The following is a 16,439-nucleotide window of genomic DNA, read 5'->3' on the forward strand; positions in this document are numbered from 1 at the left end:
TTGCACCACTGGACTTTGTTGTTGTTTAGCCTCTGTGTCCCAGATAGTATGAAGATGGTATCGGAAATGAAAATAAGTGGTACCAAACCAGAATCTGAATTGTGCATGTATATTTTTCCTTTGTAATGATAGGAAAACCATTCCTTTTAGAAAATGTTGAGGTTGGATGTTCTGTGAACTGAGTTCGGTTGACTATCATGGCCTCATCTCTACTTCTCCCTTTGTCTTCCCAATGACCTCTCCTGTCCTCGCTGTGGTGTGGTCAGCAGTGGGCTAATCTCTGGCTCAGCACCACCCTGGGCTGGCCTCATCTGTCTCTCTCATTAGCAGTCACCCAACCCCCCCACCCCTCCTCCTCTCCTCCTGCCCCCTTCCCTCCTTCTCCTTCGTCTCTGTCTCTCTCCCTCTCCGTTGCCTCTGTACTACACACCGGAGACTCTCTCTTTCCTCCCACAGCATGATGCTGTCTGGGCCTGGGGCCAGCATGCGCGTGTGTGTGCGTGTGTGTGTGTGAGTGAGTGCGAGAGAGAGAGAGAGAGAGAGAGACCCACCTTGGCTGGGTCAGACAGACACACCCCCATAATCACTGCAACGACCCAGCTGCTGCATTGCACTTTGATATCATTGCTGTAACCTTTACTTGTCATTATCATAACCTTTTTACATAGCTGTCATTTCTGCCACCAGTTACACTTGCAAGCTGAGGTCTGGGTAATGCAACATCAACTTTTGCAGTGCTGAAGGGCACATTTAAACCGTAGCAGTAGTTGTTTTCACCTGGCTGTGTTTATGTTAGCTGCAGCCATATGATCAGACCTATTGTAAAAGTGCAGGAGGAGTTTAGCCTGTCGCTCTGCCAGCATAAAGAATAATTCCCATTTATAGACATCGGTCGTATTTTTGTGGTGCTATCATTCCTACTGCTGATCATAACTGTACTCAAGTTAATTGTAAGTAGTCAACTGCAGTGATCTTAAGTGACTCTGAGATCACAAAGTGACTGATGGTATGTCACTCTTGCTTAAGTGGCAAATGCTGATTATTAATAATATGCCACTGGTTATGGGATGACTTGCAAACAGTTACTTCACTTATGTTCCACTTAGGGATGCCCCAGTTGATCTGCCACTGATCAGTGTCGGCCAATTTTCATTAAAAATATGTGATAGGTAGATGGGCATTAATGCTTCTAGTCACCGATCACCTTACAACCGGCTGAGAGAAGCGCTGTGTGCTGTGGAGTGTAGACCCGCATCCCGCCTTGTTCACTGTGCCGGCTCGCAACAGGACACCAAAACAAAACAACATGTTGGCCGTGTGGAACTTTCACAAAGTGTGTGAGACTGATATAACGTACGCCATCTGCAATGTCTGCCAAAGATGATCGGGATCATTGATCTCACTCATTGATGATCAGTATCGATATCTGCAGCAAACCACTCCACTGGCACATACCACTCCACACCAGCATAATGACCTTTTTTACTGACATATGCCACTGCTGCAGCTTTTGGGCAGATAACACACTACATGTTTACAGCCACACTAGTCTGGTAGCTAATCTCTATGAAATTAAAAGGAATGACATTAATTTTGCAGGTATTTGGTCATAAAACCAAGTATTTGGCATATTAAAACTTTAACACGATGGCAGTACAGGAAAAGTCAGGGGGTGACCAAAGTTATTACAAATCACGCTGTGGTGCACATCAATATCTGTCAAAAAATGTCACGGTTGTCTATCCAGTAGTTAAAGTGTTAAAGTCTGGATCGAAGTGGAGGACTGACTGACCAGTCAACCAACCAGCCAGCATCACTAGAGCCATGTCTTAAGCACTTTTCCTTAGCAGGTACTGTGTTAAACTGGTAGCTGTTTCCATGAACAGTGGAAGATGGAAGCAAGGGCAAATAGCAAAGTTATTATACAAATCCATCATTTGTATAAATGGTGATGTATTCATCTCCATACAAGAGTTAACAGAAGAGACAAATCGGGGGTCACCCACTTTCGGTTGGACCTCCAAATAAAATGGTTTGGATAATCTGGTTGAAATTCCGGCTTGATACAACCATGGTGAAATACACTTCAACCGAAGTACTTGTCAAATGGTCAAACAGTTTCTATAACCTCTTCTCCCACACCACCGCCTCATCCTCCTCCTCCTCCTCCTCCTCCTCCTCCACCTTTTTTCCAGCAAGCCTATCCAGTTCACACAGTGACTGGCCGGGTGTGCAGAGGTGTTAGAAAGTGCATGTGATCTGAACTTCCTCTTTAAGCTTTGTTTTTTTTTCTACAAACAACTTCTGTCACTTTTTATTTGTATAAAATAATGTCTTCAGAAAGAGTGTCAGCATCACTATTCCCGTTTGAAAAATCATCACCACCTGTATATCCAGCTTTTCTGTACCACCTTTGCTTGTGGCTGTTCTGAACAAGTATAAACACTTCTGCGTCACATATGTTCGGACAAGACATCTTAATCAATCGTCTCATGGCTCATGTTTCACTTTGTCCCCAGATCTCAGCAGTAACTTCTGTATGAACGATGTGATCATAATTTCATAACCAAGTCGGTCAGCATCAGCTTTAGGTCTTGCAGTATTGGGAAAACTTGCTGTGTGTGCTGCACTTTGGGAGTCAGTGGTTGTGATTCAGGCCTGACATGGAACTTCTCTTGAATAGTGTCTTCAGCTGCAATCTCAGAGGGAAAGGGAAATGGGACATGCTGTTATTATTGACAACGAAACCATCAAAAGCTATCCAGTAACCCACTAGTCAATCAGTGGTTGATATTACCCGGTGGAGTATCACTTAGAAGTTGGAAGCTGTGTTGAACCATCTTAGGGAGTGATATGTAGAGTTCTCTTACAAGCCAAGAGCTAGTACGGTTTCTTCACATAATATATTATGCCAGTTTGTATCTCAGCATCTCTCAGTGATACTGTTTGAAGAGTCCAGCGATTGCCTGTGGGAGACAAAATGGCTGCTGTGCTAAGTTCATATCAGTACAGTATCCAAGCAGGCCGTCCTCCAGCTTGAGGGCAATGTTCTGTCCCAGTGTTTATAGACCAACTACAGAGGCATCAAAGTGAAGTTAGTCGCCATTGCAATGACTGGTGTGCACTTTTTGCATATCACTAATGTTTTTCTTTCCACACATCCTCTGTGTAATCCAAAATGCTGAGGCTTAATTGAAGAAGCACTGGAGCTCCCTGTGTTAACTAAAGCTGGTGTGTGGAAGCCTTTTTAAGTCTGATTCAGCCGGAGGCTTCGCATCTTGAGAGAGAACAAGTGGGCGTTCATTTGTTCATCAAGCTTTGTTATGCAGGGTTTTTTTTTTTTAAAAGTCACCAAAGGAAAGGTGCACTGAACTTGCGATCTTCAACACAATTAAGAAGCCTCACCCCTTTTAAATTTCTGAGGAGACTAATTATGTATATGTGTTTTTGTGTGTGAGCGAGATAGAGGATGTAATTTGTGCACATTTCCCTTGCACACATTTGTCTAGGTGGGTGTTAGTATGTAGGAGTATGTGTGAAGCATTGTAATACCGCTGAAGTTAGACTTGTTAATTACAATCAATGAAGTTGTCTGAATGTACCTCAAGCATGTCCTCTCTTTAAGGTTAAGATATTGATAGGTGAATATCCATGATAAGATATACTGGCTTACTTGTCCACATCTTGCTCATTTGTCAAAGTGAAGGCCTACAATTTTCCTCTCAGTGTTACTGAAAATTTTTAGCCGCCTCAGTAACTCAGTGGATCTGAGTACTTACCTTTGGAGGTCTCTTGATCGCTGCTTTGTCAGCCAGTGGGGTCAAATCCGATTCCTTCTATATTATTTCTCTAATTTCCTTCTTCTTTTGTCTGGTGTTTTGTTCTGTCAGGAACAAAGGCAAGTCTACTACCCTACGCCCCCAAAAGCAAGCATCAGCAAACAAACGAAAATGGCCCTTACCCACTGTCGGGCTAGAGACGAGCCTACACGATCCCCAACACACACTTGTTTCACCAAGCCTCTGTCGTCAATTCCTCATTTAATATCAGTGGCAATAAATCACCACAGTAATTCTTCCTCATGTGATTTGGGGGGATCTGATTATGCCTTATTGCAGAGTCATTTTAGCTGAGCTCAATTATTAATCATCATCAGCCTATTGTTTTTCAATTTTTTTTGTCCTCCTACTGCCCATTCTGTGTTAATTGAAATCATTCAAACCTGGGGAGTGACAACGTGGTTTGTATGCATGATGGAATTTATGGCAAGCTATAATAAAGCACTTTGTACATCCTTAAATGTGGAATCAGTTTACCTGAACTTTTTAGCAAGGCTCTAGCAATGGTAATGTCAGTCAGTCAACCACTTTGCTCCAGACTGAGATATCTCAACAACTGTAAGGCCACACTTCTATGTTTTCATTTTAAAACGTATCTCTTTTCCTATGCTTTCAACTCCCATTCACACTAATCTGTTTTCTAGCCCCGAAAACGGCGAGTTTTGGAAACGCTGCTGGTCCCGTTTTAGTTTGATAACTAAGGTCAGCTGGACCCCCTAAGTTAGTAGACATAAGTGGTCTTCTGACTTGTGGTCAAAAGTGGATGGATCACCATGAAGTGTTATACAGATATCTGTGGTGCCCATAGGACGAATCCTTATACCTTCAGTGATCTTGCACCACTAGCACATTAAGGTTTGCTTTTAGCCAGTGAAATAACTCAGCATCTGCTAGATAGTTTGGCACCAACTTTTATACTGCCATCTTTAAGGTTCCAGTTCACTCACTGAGGGAGGGGCCCCCTGCCACAGGCTGCACTGCATACATTTGTAATTGTTACCAGTTTTGAATCAAACAAACATGATGATCCTTGCTTATTGTCCTATACAAGACTGTCGGTAGCAAGTATTACATTAGCAACAACAAGCACCAATTTATTGTAGATACGTAGGGTTGCCAGGTCAATTTAGCAAACAATGCATGAGTTTGGGGGCCCCCTGGTGGTTGTGGGGCCCTAAGCAGCTGCTTAGTTGGCTTACAGGGAGGGCCAGCTCTGCAGGAACACGATAGCAAAGGTCAGCGTGGTCTTTCCCCTGCTGTGTGGCTGCAGTAGAAATGCGTGTGATCACAGATCATAGCACATGGCTAAAGCAGTCTATACTGGGCCTGTGGAAAACATGCGATATTGAAAATCAGACTGTGTATGTCAGTCCCTGTAATGCATGCTGACAGCTGGAGACAGGACTCTGTGCATTCTAAATGTTAGATTAGCATCTTGAACACAGTCCAGTCGTTGATTGTTCTCTCTCTTTTCATCAGTGGGGTCAGACCTCGGGTTTTACCACTTGAGTTGACAGTTGAGCCGAGACATCCGGCATCATCTGATTCAGGGGCACTTACAATCACATACTATCTTAAACTGAGGCTGACCCCCTGACCGGCAGGTCACAGAAGATCACCACTCGAACCACACAGCCTGGCTGCTGTCTACTCAATTCATAGCTCATGTATTTCTTTATGGCTGTATTGTTTAGTTTGGATTGATTTGGTTCAAGACCTAAAATTATAGGCTGCTGTAAGGTAATAAAGCTTTGCATCGCAGTAATGCTGCAGTGTTACTTAAAGCCTGAGCTGAAGTTCAAGACTCAGACTTTGTGGGGTTTTTTCAGTTTGGCTCCTCGTGATGCCTCTCTGCAGCTCCCTTGGCCCTCAGCTCTCTTCTCCGCTCCTCCTGCTCTCCACTCTGCTACCCACTGCTCCTTTTTTCTCCTTCCAACTCTTTTGGCCCAGAGCTTCTGTTTTTTTTTTTTTTGTTTTTTTTTTTTTCCTTCTTCCTTCCACTATGGCCAACTTTGACTTCTGCATTCTTTCACTACATGTGGGCTAGATTTCTTCCATCCATATGCTGCTTATCCTCTGTTGAAACTACTTATCCCTCAGTGCCCTGTCTCAACTGTGTGTGTGTGTGCGTGTGCATGTGTGTGAAAATGTTTTAAATGGCTGTTTGAGGGTGAAGACTTGGTTTTAGGGTATTCAGTTGTGATGGTTAAGGTTAGGGTAAGGGGCTAGGGAATGCATCATGTCAGTGAGTGGTTCCTAAGAATATAGTAAGACGTGTGTGTGTGTGTGTGTGTGTGTGTGTGTGTGTGTGTGTGTGTGCAAAAAATGCAGCTACTGTACATCACTGCTAGATGTTCTCATTTCCCTGTATCCCGGTCTCACACAGACACCTAGAAACACACACTTGCACACCTGTCTTCTCATGCCCTGTGGCAGGGCAGCAGTGTACTGTAGCGTACTGTAGGATATGTGTGTTTGAGTGACTGCAGCTGCTTTTGGCCATCCAGGCTGCCTCCTCGTTTTCAGCTTCATTTCCCCCCGTAATGAAGATTCAGAGGCAGCGCAGCGACTGGCACAGGGCAGAGGAGGAGAAGAGAGCAGAGGAGAGAGGAGGGGAGGGGGGGGATGAGGAAGGCGCAATAGAGGAGGAAGCAATGACAGCAGGAAGAGAGGAGAGGCAGACATGAGAGTCAGGGGGAGGGGATGGAGGAGATGGAGGGAGAAGAAAGAGAAGAGGAAGCATCATGATGGAGGGAGAAGAAAGTATAAGAGAATCCTGAGGAGGAGAAGGGGGAATGAGGAGAAAGGAGGAAGAAGGGAAGGAGAGCGGATGACTGGGGAACTCATCCTCTCTCCTTGAGGACAGCTACAACAGAGGAAGAGACAAAAGTGTGATGAGTTTTGTGATAAAGATGACTAGAAAAAAAAGTAGCTCCCTCTCTCTCTCTCTTTCTCTTTCCCTCTCCCTCTCTCTCCTAATTACCTCCCTGGCTGTGATGAATGGCACAGCTCTTCAGACCCAATTGGCGAGCCGACCTTGTCATGTGTGTTGATGGGGTGGGGTGACTCTACACCCCCCTCCCACCTCTGCCCCCCTCTTACCTATTGTACCACCTCCTGTGGAAGCAGATGCTGCTAATATCTGTGTGTGTGTGTGTGTGTGTGTGTGTGTGTGTGTGTGTGTGTGTGTGTGTGTGTGTGTGTGTGTGTGTGTGTGTGTGTGTGTGTGTGTGTGTATAAACACTTTGAACACTTTTTGTGCACTTAGACACGCACCTGCCTCACTTCATATTTTCTTATAATAATAATAATAATAATAATAAGATGATAGCACATCCTGTTATTTTGCATATAAACTTAAAAAGGTGCTTGACTTTGATTTTTACGTTTTGTTTCAGAAGTCTCAAACATCCTGAAAAATCTCACTGTTTATTCAAATACCTTCTCCTTAGTTGTTTTCTGCTATTAGCAATCTGTTGTTTGATATATTTGATTAAAATCAACATTAAACATTTTGAAAAGATATTACATATAATGAGATTTAACTTGGGTCTTATTTTTATTGAATTGGCCTCCATCCCATCTGTAATAAAGAGATCAATGAGCATTGCAAAGAAAGCTTCTGACTGACGGCGGTTTGATCCTTGGCATCAGTGTATGGGTGTGATGTATAAATGTGTGAGTGACTGGGTTAGTGTAGCAAGTATTGTGAAGTGCTTTTGGTGGTCGCTAAGACCAGAAATATATGCTATATAAATGCAGTCCGTTTACCGTAAGCAAAGCCTGCAATTGATATAAACATTTAAGAAATTTATCAAACAACTGCTTCAGAAATGTGAAGATTTTTCTGCTCTTCTCTGTTTCATATCATCGTTGAGTAAATATCTGTCTTTTGGACCGTTGGTTGGTTGGACACCTTGGACTCTGGGAAATTGTAAAATACCTTTTTTTTTACTATTTTCTGGCGTTTCATAGACTCAACAGTTAATCAATAGACTGACAGATTAGAATTAAAATGATAGTTTGTTTTAGCACTACATGAGCAGTCAGATGATTAGAAAGATTGCAAGCAAACCCCATGTTAGCCAAACTTATTTGGAAGAGAAATGAAAATGAACAGTAAAGTTATAATCCCAATTGAGAATTGTAAACCACCTACAGCCTCCTACACTCTGCAGGTACAGGATTATATCAGGTGTGCTCATCTTTTGTTGTTTACTTCAAAATAAAGTGGTTTAGATCATTTGGCTAGTCTGTTGCAATTTTTACAGCCTGTCTGATTGTCAAGTGGTAACACGAGCTCAACTCAAGATCCGCTTACTCGCTTCTTCCGGGGCTTTCGACCATATCTGTCTCCGTCAGCAGATGAAGTTGTCATGCTCAGTCGTCAAAGGACTTTTCATATTTCTGAGCACTTGTCTATGTTTGCTAAAAAGATGATGTTGATTTTTGTATCTACTATCTTTATCTGCATTGCATTATGGGATTTTTAGTAGAAAGCAGTATACATGTCATGGACACTACTTTTGAGGTCACTATATAGTGCATAGATTTTAGCCTCAGAATTCAGACACTCAGATAAAATGGTGATTAATAAACCAGCCTCAGTGGTGCTCAGATTTATATCATGTTTGAACATCTGCAACTGACCAAACTAAATCTACTGATGTTCCTGTTTCCCAGGTCAAGAATGAGCCGTGCAGCTCAGGTTGTTTTCAGACTGATTTTTGCCTCGCTGTACCTTGTTTTTGTGATGTTGCAACATTCCTAGAACTCAGCAAATACTTTGGTGAATACAGTGTTTTCATAACTGACAGAAATTGTAGTCATCATGGTAATAAGCTGAAATTCCTCCGTCCCTGCGTGAGCACAATGGAAAATAAATTCTGTGTGAAACGCAGCAAGTAGTTTGATAAGTACCTTTTGAATATTCAGAAAAAGGTGCTTGATACCAAGTGTTTACCTTGTTAGTGATGTGTCCTGCAAAGTGTGTTTTGTAATGGTGACAGCTGAAAAAAATTGATATATTTTATTTCCCCATGTTTCCATCAGTCAGTCATCTGTTTCGTGTTTCATTTACGTTGTGTCACTTCTCCCCTGCAGACCAGTAAGAACTGGCGGGCTGCGGTAGATCTGACGGGCCGGCTGCTGACAGCTCATGGTCAGGGATACGGAAAGGCTGGCCAGCCAACCTCCCACACCACCGACTCACTGCAGGTAAGACGCCAGTGACTTTCTCCCAACTATCTCTTCTTCTGTTTCTCCACCAGTCTGCCTCGCACTGTGGTTCTGTTGGTGGTAGAAAAAGCTGAACCAAGACAGGCCCTGTACTACACAATAATGTAATAATTCCCTTAATGAAATAATAAAAATTAAATGAATTTAGCAGTTACCTTTGTTGAAAATAGACCAAATGATGTACCTGTACTTGAAGAATAATGTAATGAAATACTGTCATTTAATTTAGTATTTTATACCCAATTATTTTTTATTAGGAGTTTATAACATTTTATGGTTCATTTTTGTTTCCACACTGGCAATGTAATTATTTTTGAATGATATTATGTTGGATTTCACTTCAAGGGGCAGATGTGGAAGTTCAAGTTCAGTCTTCATTCAGTCTGAAATATAGGACCGACAATAAGTGCAACAAAATGACAGTTTCAAACACCAGTCAGTCTTTGGAGAAAGAGTGAGTAATCCTACATTAGCAATAACTCACTCACAGTTGTAAGTAAGGTGCATAAGATCTTTATGTAAACATAAGGGCTGCAAAACAAAGTGCAATATCCAAATTGCAGGAGCTACTTTATATAGTTACAACATTGTTTTGCATTGTAAGCACCATAAGCATTGGGGTGCTACAGAGACATCCCTACAAATCATATCCTTCAGACGTAAGGAAACATGTTTGTTTTGTACAAGGCACAACAAAAATCACATCATCTTCATTTTTCTTTTTTAATTCAGTGAATATGAAAAACAAAAACAATCATTCCAACTCAAATTGTGACTCAAATTGCAATATCTGCCAAAAAAATCCCTATGAGATGAATAATCCTTATGATTTTCTTTTTCTTTTTCTTTTTTTTTGCATATTGTGCAGCCCTAGTAAACATTACTGTAAACAAATGACAAATAACTGTTTGTAAATTCCATAAAGTGCAGTCATCCACATATAGTGGATGCAAGCCTCTGTTATTGTCTGTAGAGGGGGGTTGAGTTGGCCTGACTCTTACGGTTTCATAGGAAGGAATAGCGGATGTTGGCTTGGGTGTGTAAGTAGTTGAGGGTCCTCACAGCTTGAGAGAAGAAGCGGTTGGTAGAGGCGGTCCTGATGCTCCTGTGCCTCGAGGTGTGAAGAGGCTGCGGCTGGGATGGGTGGGGTCCTCCACACTGCTTGCGGGGGCACCACCATGCTTTATTGGAGTGGTGAATGGAAGGAAGAGAAGTGCTGATGATCATTTCAGCCATTCAGACCACATCACATGTGGCGTTGTTGGTTTGCTTCTTTAGTCTTTAAGGTCTAGTCAGCTAAACCTCTGGTTAAAAAAACCTACATTGCTGGATCACTTTTCAATTGAGTAGACTACATTTTTCTGGCTACATATCTGCTGAGTGCCTGTATATGCTTATTTAATCATTATATAAAATGGAAATCCTGAACAGAAACTAGGGTTTCATTTACAGTTGCATCACAACTTGTTTTTTTTTTTTTGTTTTTTTACATTACAATGAAAACATGTTACAAATGCAAAATTATTTCCATTTTGTGCATATTGTTTTCGGGTTGTCCTTCCATCTGTCCATCCCATTCTTGTGGACACAATATCTCCATACACAATATTTCAGTAATGCCTTGAGGGAACTTTGAATTTAGCACATTTTACTTGGACTCAAAGATGAACTGATTGTGAAGGGGAGATTGTGACCATATTTCCTGCAACTTGGCTGCTTGGTGGAGGCATACAACCGCGAGCTGGTAATTCTAGTTAAATGAATGCAATACTCTTACGGTCATCACTTTTGACAGTGTGAATTTAACGTTACTCTACTGTGATATATTTTCCCAAGCAGGCAGGTCTGACACTGTCTGCAGTCACATGCAGAAGCTGGTCATCTTGGGAAGTGACAGTCTTCATCACCTGCACATTGTTCAACCTGTGAAGAAGCACATAGAAGTTGTTCATTGCATCTTGAAGGGAGACATCACTGACCCGAATCTGTAGTGGGGCTTTATAGTCCGTGATGGTCCGGAGGCCCTTCCACAAGTGCCGCGTTTCCTTGCTGTCAGTGAAGTGTCTGGTGATTCTGTGTCTATAATTCTGCTTCTCTGCTGCCACGTCTGCTTTCTCCCCACATCTGATTGCAGTATCTCAGACTGAGCCGCCGTTGTCAGCCCTGGCTTCTGGTTTGCCCTTGAGTTGATGGTTTTAGTGACTGTGACATCATCAGTACACTTACTGATGTAGGCTGTCACTGTCTCTGTGTATTCCTCTAGATCGATACATTCCCCACAGGAAGCTGCCTCTTTGAACATGCTGCAATCAGTGGCTCTCGCTGCCGTCCTGCAGAGCTGAGACAGCTCCCTCTGGCCAGACCTTAATCTGTTTCTGGATTGGTCTGCATAGCTTCATGCCTGCATGACAGAGATGTGGTCTGAATGGTGAAGATGAGGGTGGGGGAATGTTTTAAAGGCATTATCTGTGTTTGAATAAATAAGGTACAGTATATTCATTAATCTGTTAACTCCCATAATACATCTGCACAGTTTGTTCATACAGGATCACTAAGAAAGGACAGTCCGAGATATTTTGCGTTGTTGGTTTTTTCTTTGGTCTTTAAGGTCAGGTCAGCATAGGCAAAACAAGATGTGGCCTCTGACAGTCTATAAGGTTCCCATGACCAAAGTCTAGAAGCTGGAGAAAACAATCAGCTCCCACATAAAGAAGTGGCTTTTACTTCCATGTTGCCTCAGCAGTATCGGCTGCTGTGGGAAGCATATATGGGAACTGCCTGTCTGTATCCTCACAGAGGAATAGAAGTGCACCAAAGTGAGGCTGAACATGACCCTGGTCGGGTGCAGCATAGGAGACTTGGTTTTGGTCCTGTGACAAGTCGTCCCACTTGGTACAAAGGGACACCAGCCCAGCGGCTATGGCTGGTAGTTGCTGAGGTCCACCAGCAAGAGGAGGCGATGTGAAGTCCAAGGGAAGTCTCACAGGCCAAACAGGGGACAACACAGGAACACCTGGAGCACCACAAACTCACCTGGAATAATCTATGGGAGATGGAAGGAGGCAGAATTAGCTTCATCATCAGAGCCTCCCACGATGTGCTTCCCTCTCCCAAGAAATTAAAACTAGTAGAGTGGAGAAGATCCTTCATGTCTGCTCTGCAAAGAACCAGCAACTCTATGGCACGTCCTTACCAAAACCTTTTACCAAAGTCTTTTTCAAGACCGTCAGATTCTCCGGCAACTGGCAAGTATCCTGGCGCAAAGGAGAACTGTTGCCAACGTCCCATCACCCTTAACAACAGGCATCTCTAACACTGCTGCCTTAATGGCATGTACACTACTTTACATTAACTGTCAGATGATGTAATGCAACTGATTGGTCAGTAGTTTGATCTTATCCTTTTTTCTTTTCTTTTTTTTAATTTGTGACTTTGCACAACAAAAACAAGTGTGACAGAACGGGTACATATAATGGACAGACATGTAAATGACAACAAAAACAATAAACACTTATTGAGATTTAAAAAATGAAAAGAACATGATGTGTATGGTATGTGTGCGTGCATGTGTGTGTTCACGGTTTGTATGTGACGTAGTTGTATGTATCTGATATGTATCTGTTTTTTTGTGAGAGGGTGAAAGGGAAAGTATAATGGACATTAATGATGTAATATGAATATAATCGTAGTGAGAATAATAAAATAAAAAACAATTTAATTTATATGATATTAAAAAAATGAATAATGAAAATTTATCTCATGACAAAAAATATGCTAATATGATCTGATCCTTCTGATGTTAACCTCCTCCAGAGCAGGTTAGGAGTTGAGCATAAGTTACCATGGTGATGGTGAACCACCATTGTAATCCTGAAAACCCAGGGTTAAACCTGAAGCTATATTTATGTATTGTTTGTGCAGTCAACAAATATGATTAATGTTTTCTACATTGTACAAACAGAGGCAGATGTGTTTGTGTGTGTTCCAGCTCTGGTTTGTGCGACTGGCTCTTCTCACCAAGCTGAACCTCTTCCAAAACGCTGAGCTGGAGTTTGAACCCTTTGGCAATCTGGATCATCCAGACCTCTACTATGAGTACTATCCCACTGTTTACCCTGGGAGGAGAGGTATACAAAACACACACAAACACACACACACACACACACACACACACACACACACACACTCTGCTTGTATAAAACCATACCATTCTGTCCTTTTGGCTCATTATTATTGACCTTTATGTGGGAGGAGCACTTTTGGTATTGATCACAGAATCTTTGATATAGAAAGTCGTGCGCTGTAAATCCTGCATTGTTTCACATCTCTTTTCATATTGCACTTGTCGAAAAGCTGCTCTATAAATTCCCATGGAGCCCCAACTGAAGGTTGAATAGTACTATTCATAATAGTGCTGAAAAGCTGCTCCGAAACTCTTATCTGTGAATTTTGAATGTGTTATTAGCCTGCTCTCCAAAAGGATTTTGCATTTTACCCACATTTTTTAGGATACACAAGCATACCACCACTGTCCTATTAAATATTCAAAGGAAAGTTTCTGCCAGGAGCTTGATATAAGACTGTATCGTCAAGAAGCTCCAACAACTCCACTTGTCTCCAGCAGTTCTTTGGTTTTGTTTTTCCTCTTTTTACACTGCATGAATTGCTCTCTAATGTATTCCCATTACTTTGGATCTGCTTCGCCCCTTGGGCTACTACAGTGAAGGCAGTAGCAGAGACAGAGCTGCATACACACATGCACGCACACACTTGTGCAAAAAAACAAAAAAAAAAACAAAACACACTTTAAGCTACACTGCACAGCCCTCTAAAGAGAGCTCCAATTGACTTTCCATTGCTCAATTTTAAATGCTTTGTACCCTGCTAGGTGCTCGCAGACAAACTGGCACGAGTTGTGTAGCCTGGCATCAGAAGTCGAACATTTCTCTCGGCCCAACATTTCTCCGGCCCAACACTTGACCGCCTTCAGAGACAGCTGCCCATGTATCACTCTCTCAAGAATTAAGATCGACTGAGCGCTCGAGAAAGAATCTTTGTTTGAGGGTTATTAATTTATCTGCCAAATGAAAAGTTGAGTCCAATTAGGACACAGAAATATTAAGTAGTGTTCATTCATGCTCAAGGAGCATTCATTCATGTCCTTTTCCAAAACTACTGTATATATTAATGCTTTACTTTTAGTTTAGACATATCAATAAATTAAGAGAGAGATGCATCAGTTTTCTCACAGGTTAAATAAAACATACTCAAAGCTTCCTTCTTTTAGAAGGGTTTTTCTTTTTTTTTTTTGGTTGAAAGAATATTGGCCTCTGCTTCAAAAATCAGAGTCAAAATTTGGACATGCAGACAAGACAGAGGGAATTCATTACTATGCCAAGGCAAACAGGTAGTGCTGAAAGTCCTGAGAGTATTTAAATGTCTCAGATTGAATCTAAAGGTCTTAGATACCATATTAAAGGTACCCTGTGCAGTTTTCTTGTAAACAAACCCAGTTCTGGTTATATTCAGTGTCTCTCATCCAAAATTACTTTTTCTGAATCTTTCATGTCTTAACAAATGTGCAGAAAGCATTTCCGTTTCTGTGAATCATTTGCAAAGACTGTTTTTATTGGTTCACCTACATTTACCTTTGCAAGCTAGCAGTCCTCTTCCTCCCCCGCCCTTTGTTGGCACATTGCAACGTTTTAGGCACCCGTCTGCGACCAACTGTTATCGAATGGAATAGCTCGAGTGCCTGGTTGGACCAGGAGGTGACACAGCAAATTTTTCTGCACATCTTCACATCTCTGTATCTCGCATCTCTGATATCTCTTCTGTAAAGTTAGTTGGACTGGAAGCTTGGTGATGTTCAAATTCCCCGAGCAGAACCCCTCAGAAAATATGTGATTGGCCACCAACCGAACTCGACAAAAACAATTTTCTAAGATTGTATTATTTCTTTTTTTATTTATTTTCATTTTGTTAGTAGTTAAGTTTCAAAACCTTGACTACACTGTCCGGTAGGGAGAAAACTTAACACCTTCAATTTGGACTTTTTATACTTTTTTCCTCTTTTTCTTCTTTATTTTCCCAGAATAACCCACCACAGATTTATTACCCAGAAACTCTCAGTAGCTATGGCCCTGATCGTGACTGTTCGCTGGGATAGTAAACAAACTACAGGCAAACTGGCAACATGCTAGCTGCTTGGAACATGCTCTCACTGGCCAGGCACAATAGCCCGCTAGCTTGATACCAGTTAACTTGCTAACTTGTCAACAGTAAGTTAACACAAACATATTTGTTCCATCAACTCTTGTATCAGAACTGCCTTCAAAGTTTTCCAGAGCAGTTTATACTCCAGCAGAAGAGGATTATTTAAAACTGGGTAGAGCTGCACAGCTGATATGACAGCTTCCTCTATTTAGGTCACACCAGACTTCTTCCTCAAACTCTGAAGTTTTGATGGTGTGCTGTTGGTCAGTGACGTTAGAAATGAAGTTAGAAAATCCGCTGATAATGGGCAGTGGCGTTCAAATGAACTTTTACTTTAACATTTCACAAGAAAAAAAAAAAAATGCTGTTCTGACCAAGTCCTGAAAGTGCAGGTGGGTCTGATAACACATGTGCAAAAAAGAGCACAAGATATAAACAGAGTGGCCACCCACTCATCACAACAATGCTTTATAGCTCCACTCCTTGTCAAAAACTCCACAGGGTACCTTTAAATGTATTTTTTTAATGTCTGTGCGAGGCTGTGGTTTTCACGGGTTGTTTTCCTTCTCAGTTATAACATTTAATTCTAACAGATACTTTAAAGGTATAAAATGTCTTAATGTTAACCTAATGAAACTTGCTGATACCCAGGAGAGACTGAATAAAGAGGTTGCGGGGGGGGGGGGGATAAGACCGATAGACAAGAGAGATAGAAATAGAGATACATAGACTGGCAGAAGCAGCAGCCACAGATGGACTAGCTAGCTGAGTTTCAGATCTGATGACAGTATCAAAGAGACCCTGATCAAAGCCTGGGGACTCACCTGAATATAGGCTCTTCCTCAGGGATATGTGTGCCTGTGTGTGCCTATGTGTGTGTGTTGTGCGAGAGAGAGACAGTGTGAATGATGTAGAGGCAGAGAGAGATAGAGGGATGAGGCAGAGAGATGAGTGATGGAGCTGTGCAGCACACCCAGAGAGAGAGATGAGAGGGTTTAATAAGCAACCATACGTAGCTCAATGCCATCTGTAGGTTCCTGCCTCCGGGGCTGTGTGCAGTCTGTGTGTGGGTGGATGGGTTTATATTCTCATCCCGTGCTCTGTGTCTTTCTGTCTCTCTCCCTCTCTCTCTGCCTTCCCTCTCTT

At 42.0% G+C, this 16,439-nt stretch overlaps 1 protein-coding gene across 1 annotated transcript in view; it reads left to right on the forward strand.

The window, feature by feature from the left end:
* trappc12 (trafficking protein particle complex subunit 12) overlaps positions 1-16,439 on the forward strand; it is a 39,370-nt gene that overhangs the window by 12,954 nt on the left and 9,977 nt on the right. The window contains exons 4-5 of the mRNA XM_056393367.1: positions 8,943-9,056; positions 13,066-13,204. Of these exons, the coding sequence (XP_056249342.1) occupies positions 8,943-9,056; positions 13,066-13,204 (253 nt within the window). The remainder of the gene's footprint in view (positions 1-8,942; positions 9,057-13,065; positions 13,205-16,439) is intronic.

Source organism: Seriola aureovittata, chromosome 13 (genome assembly GCF_021018895.1).
Source record: "Seriola aureovittata isolate HTS-2021-v1 ecotype China chromosome 13, ASM2101889v1, whole genome shotgun sequence".
Taxonomy (NCBI): Eukaryota; Metazoa; Chordata; class Actinopteri; order Carangiformes; family Carangidae; genus Seriola; species Seriola aureovittata.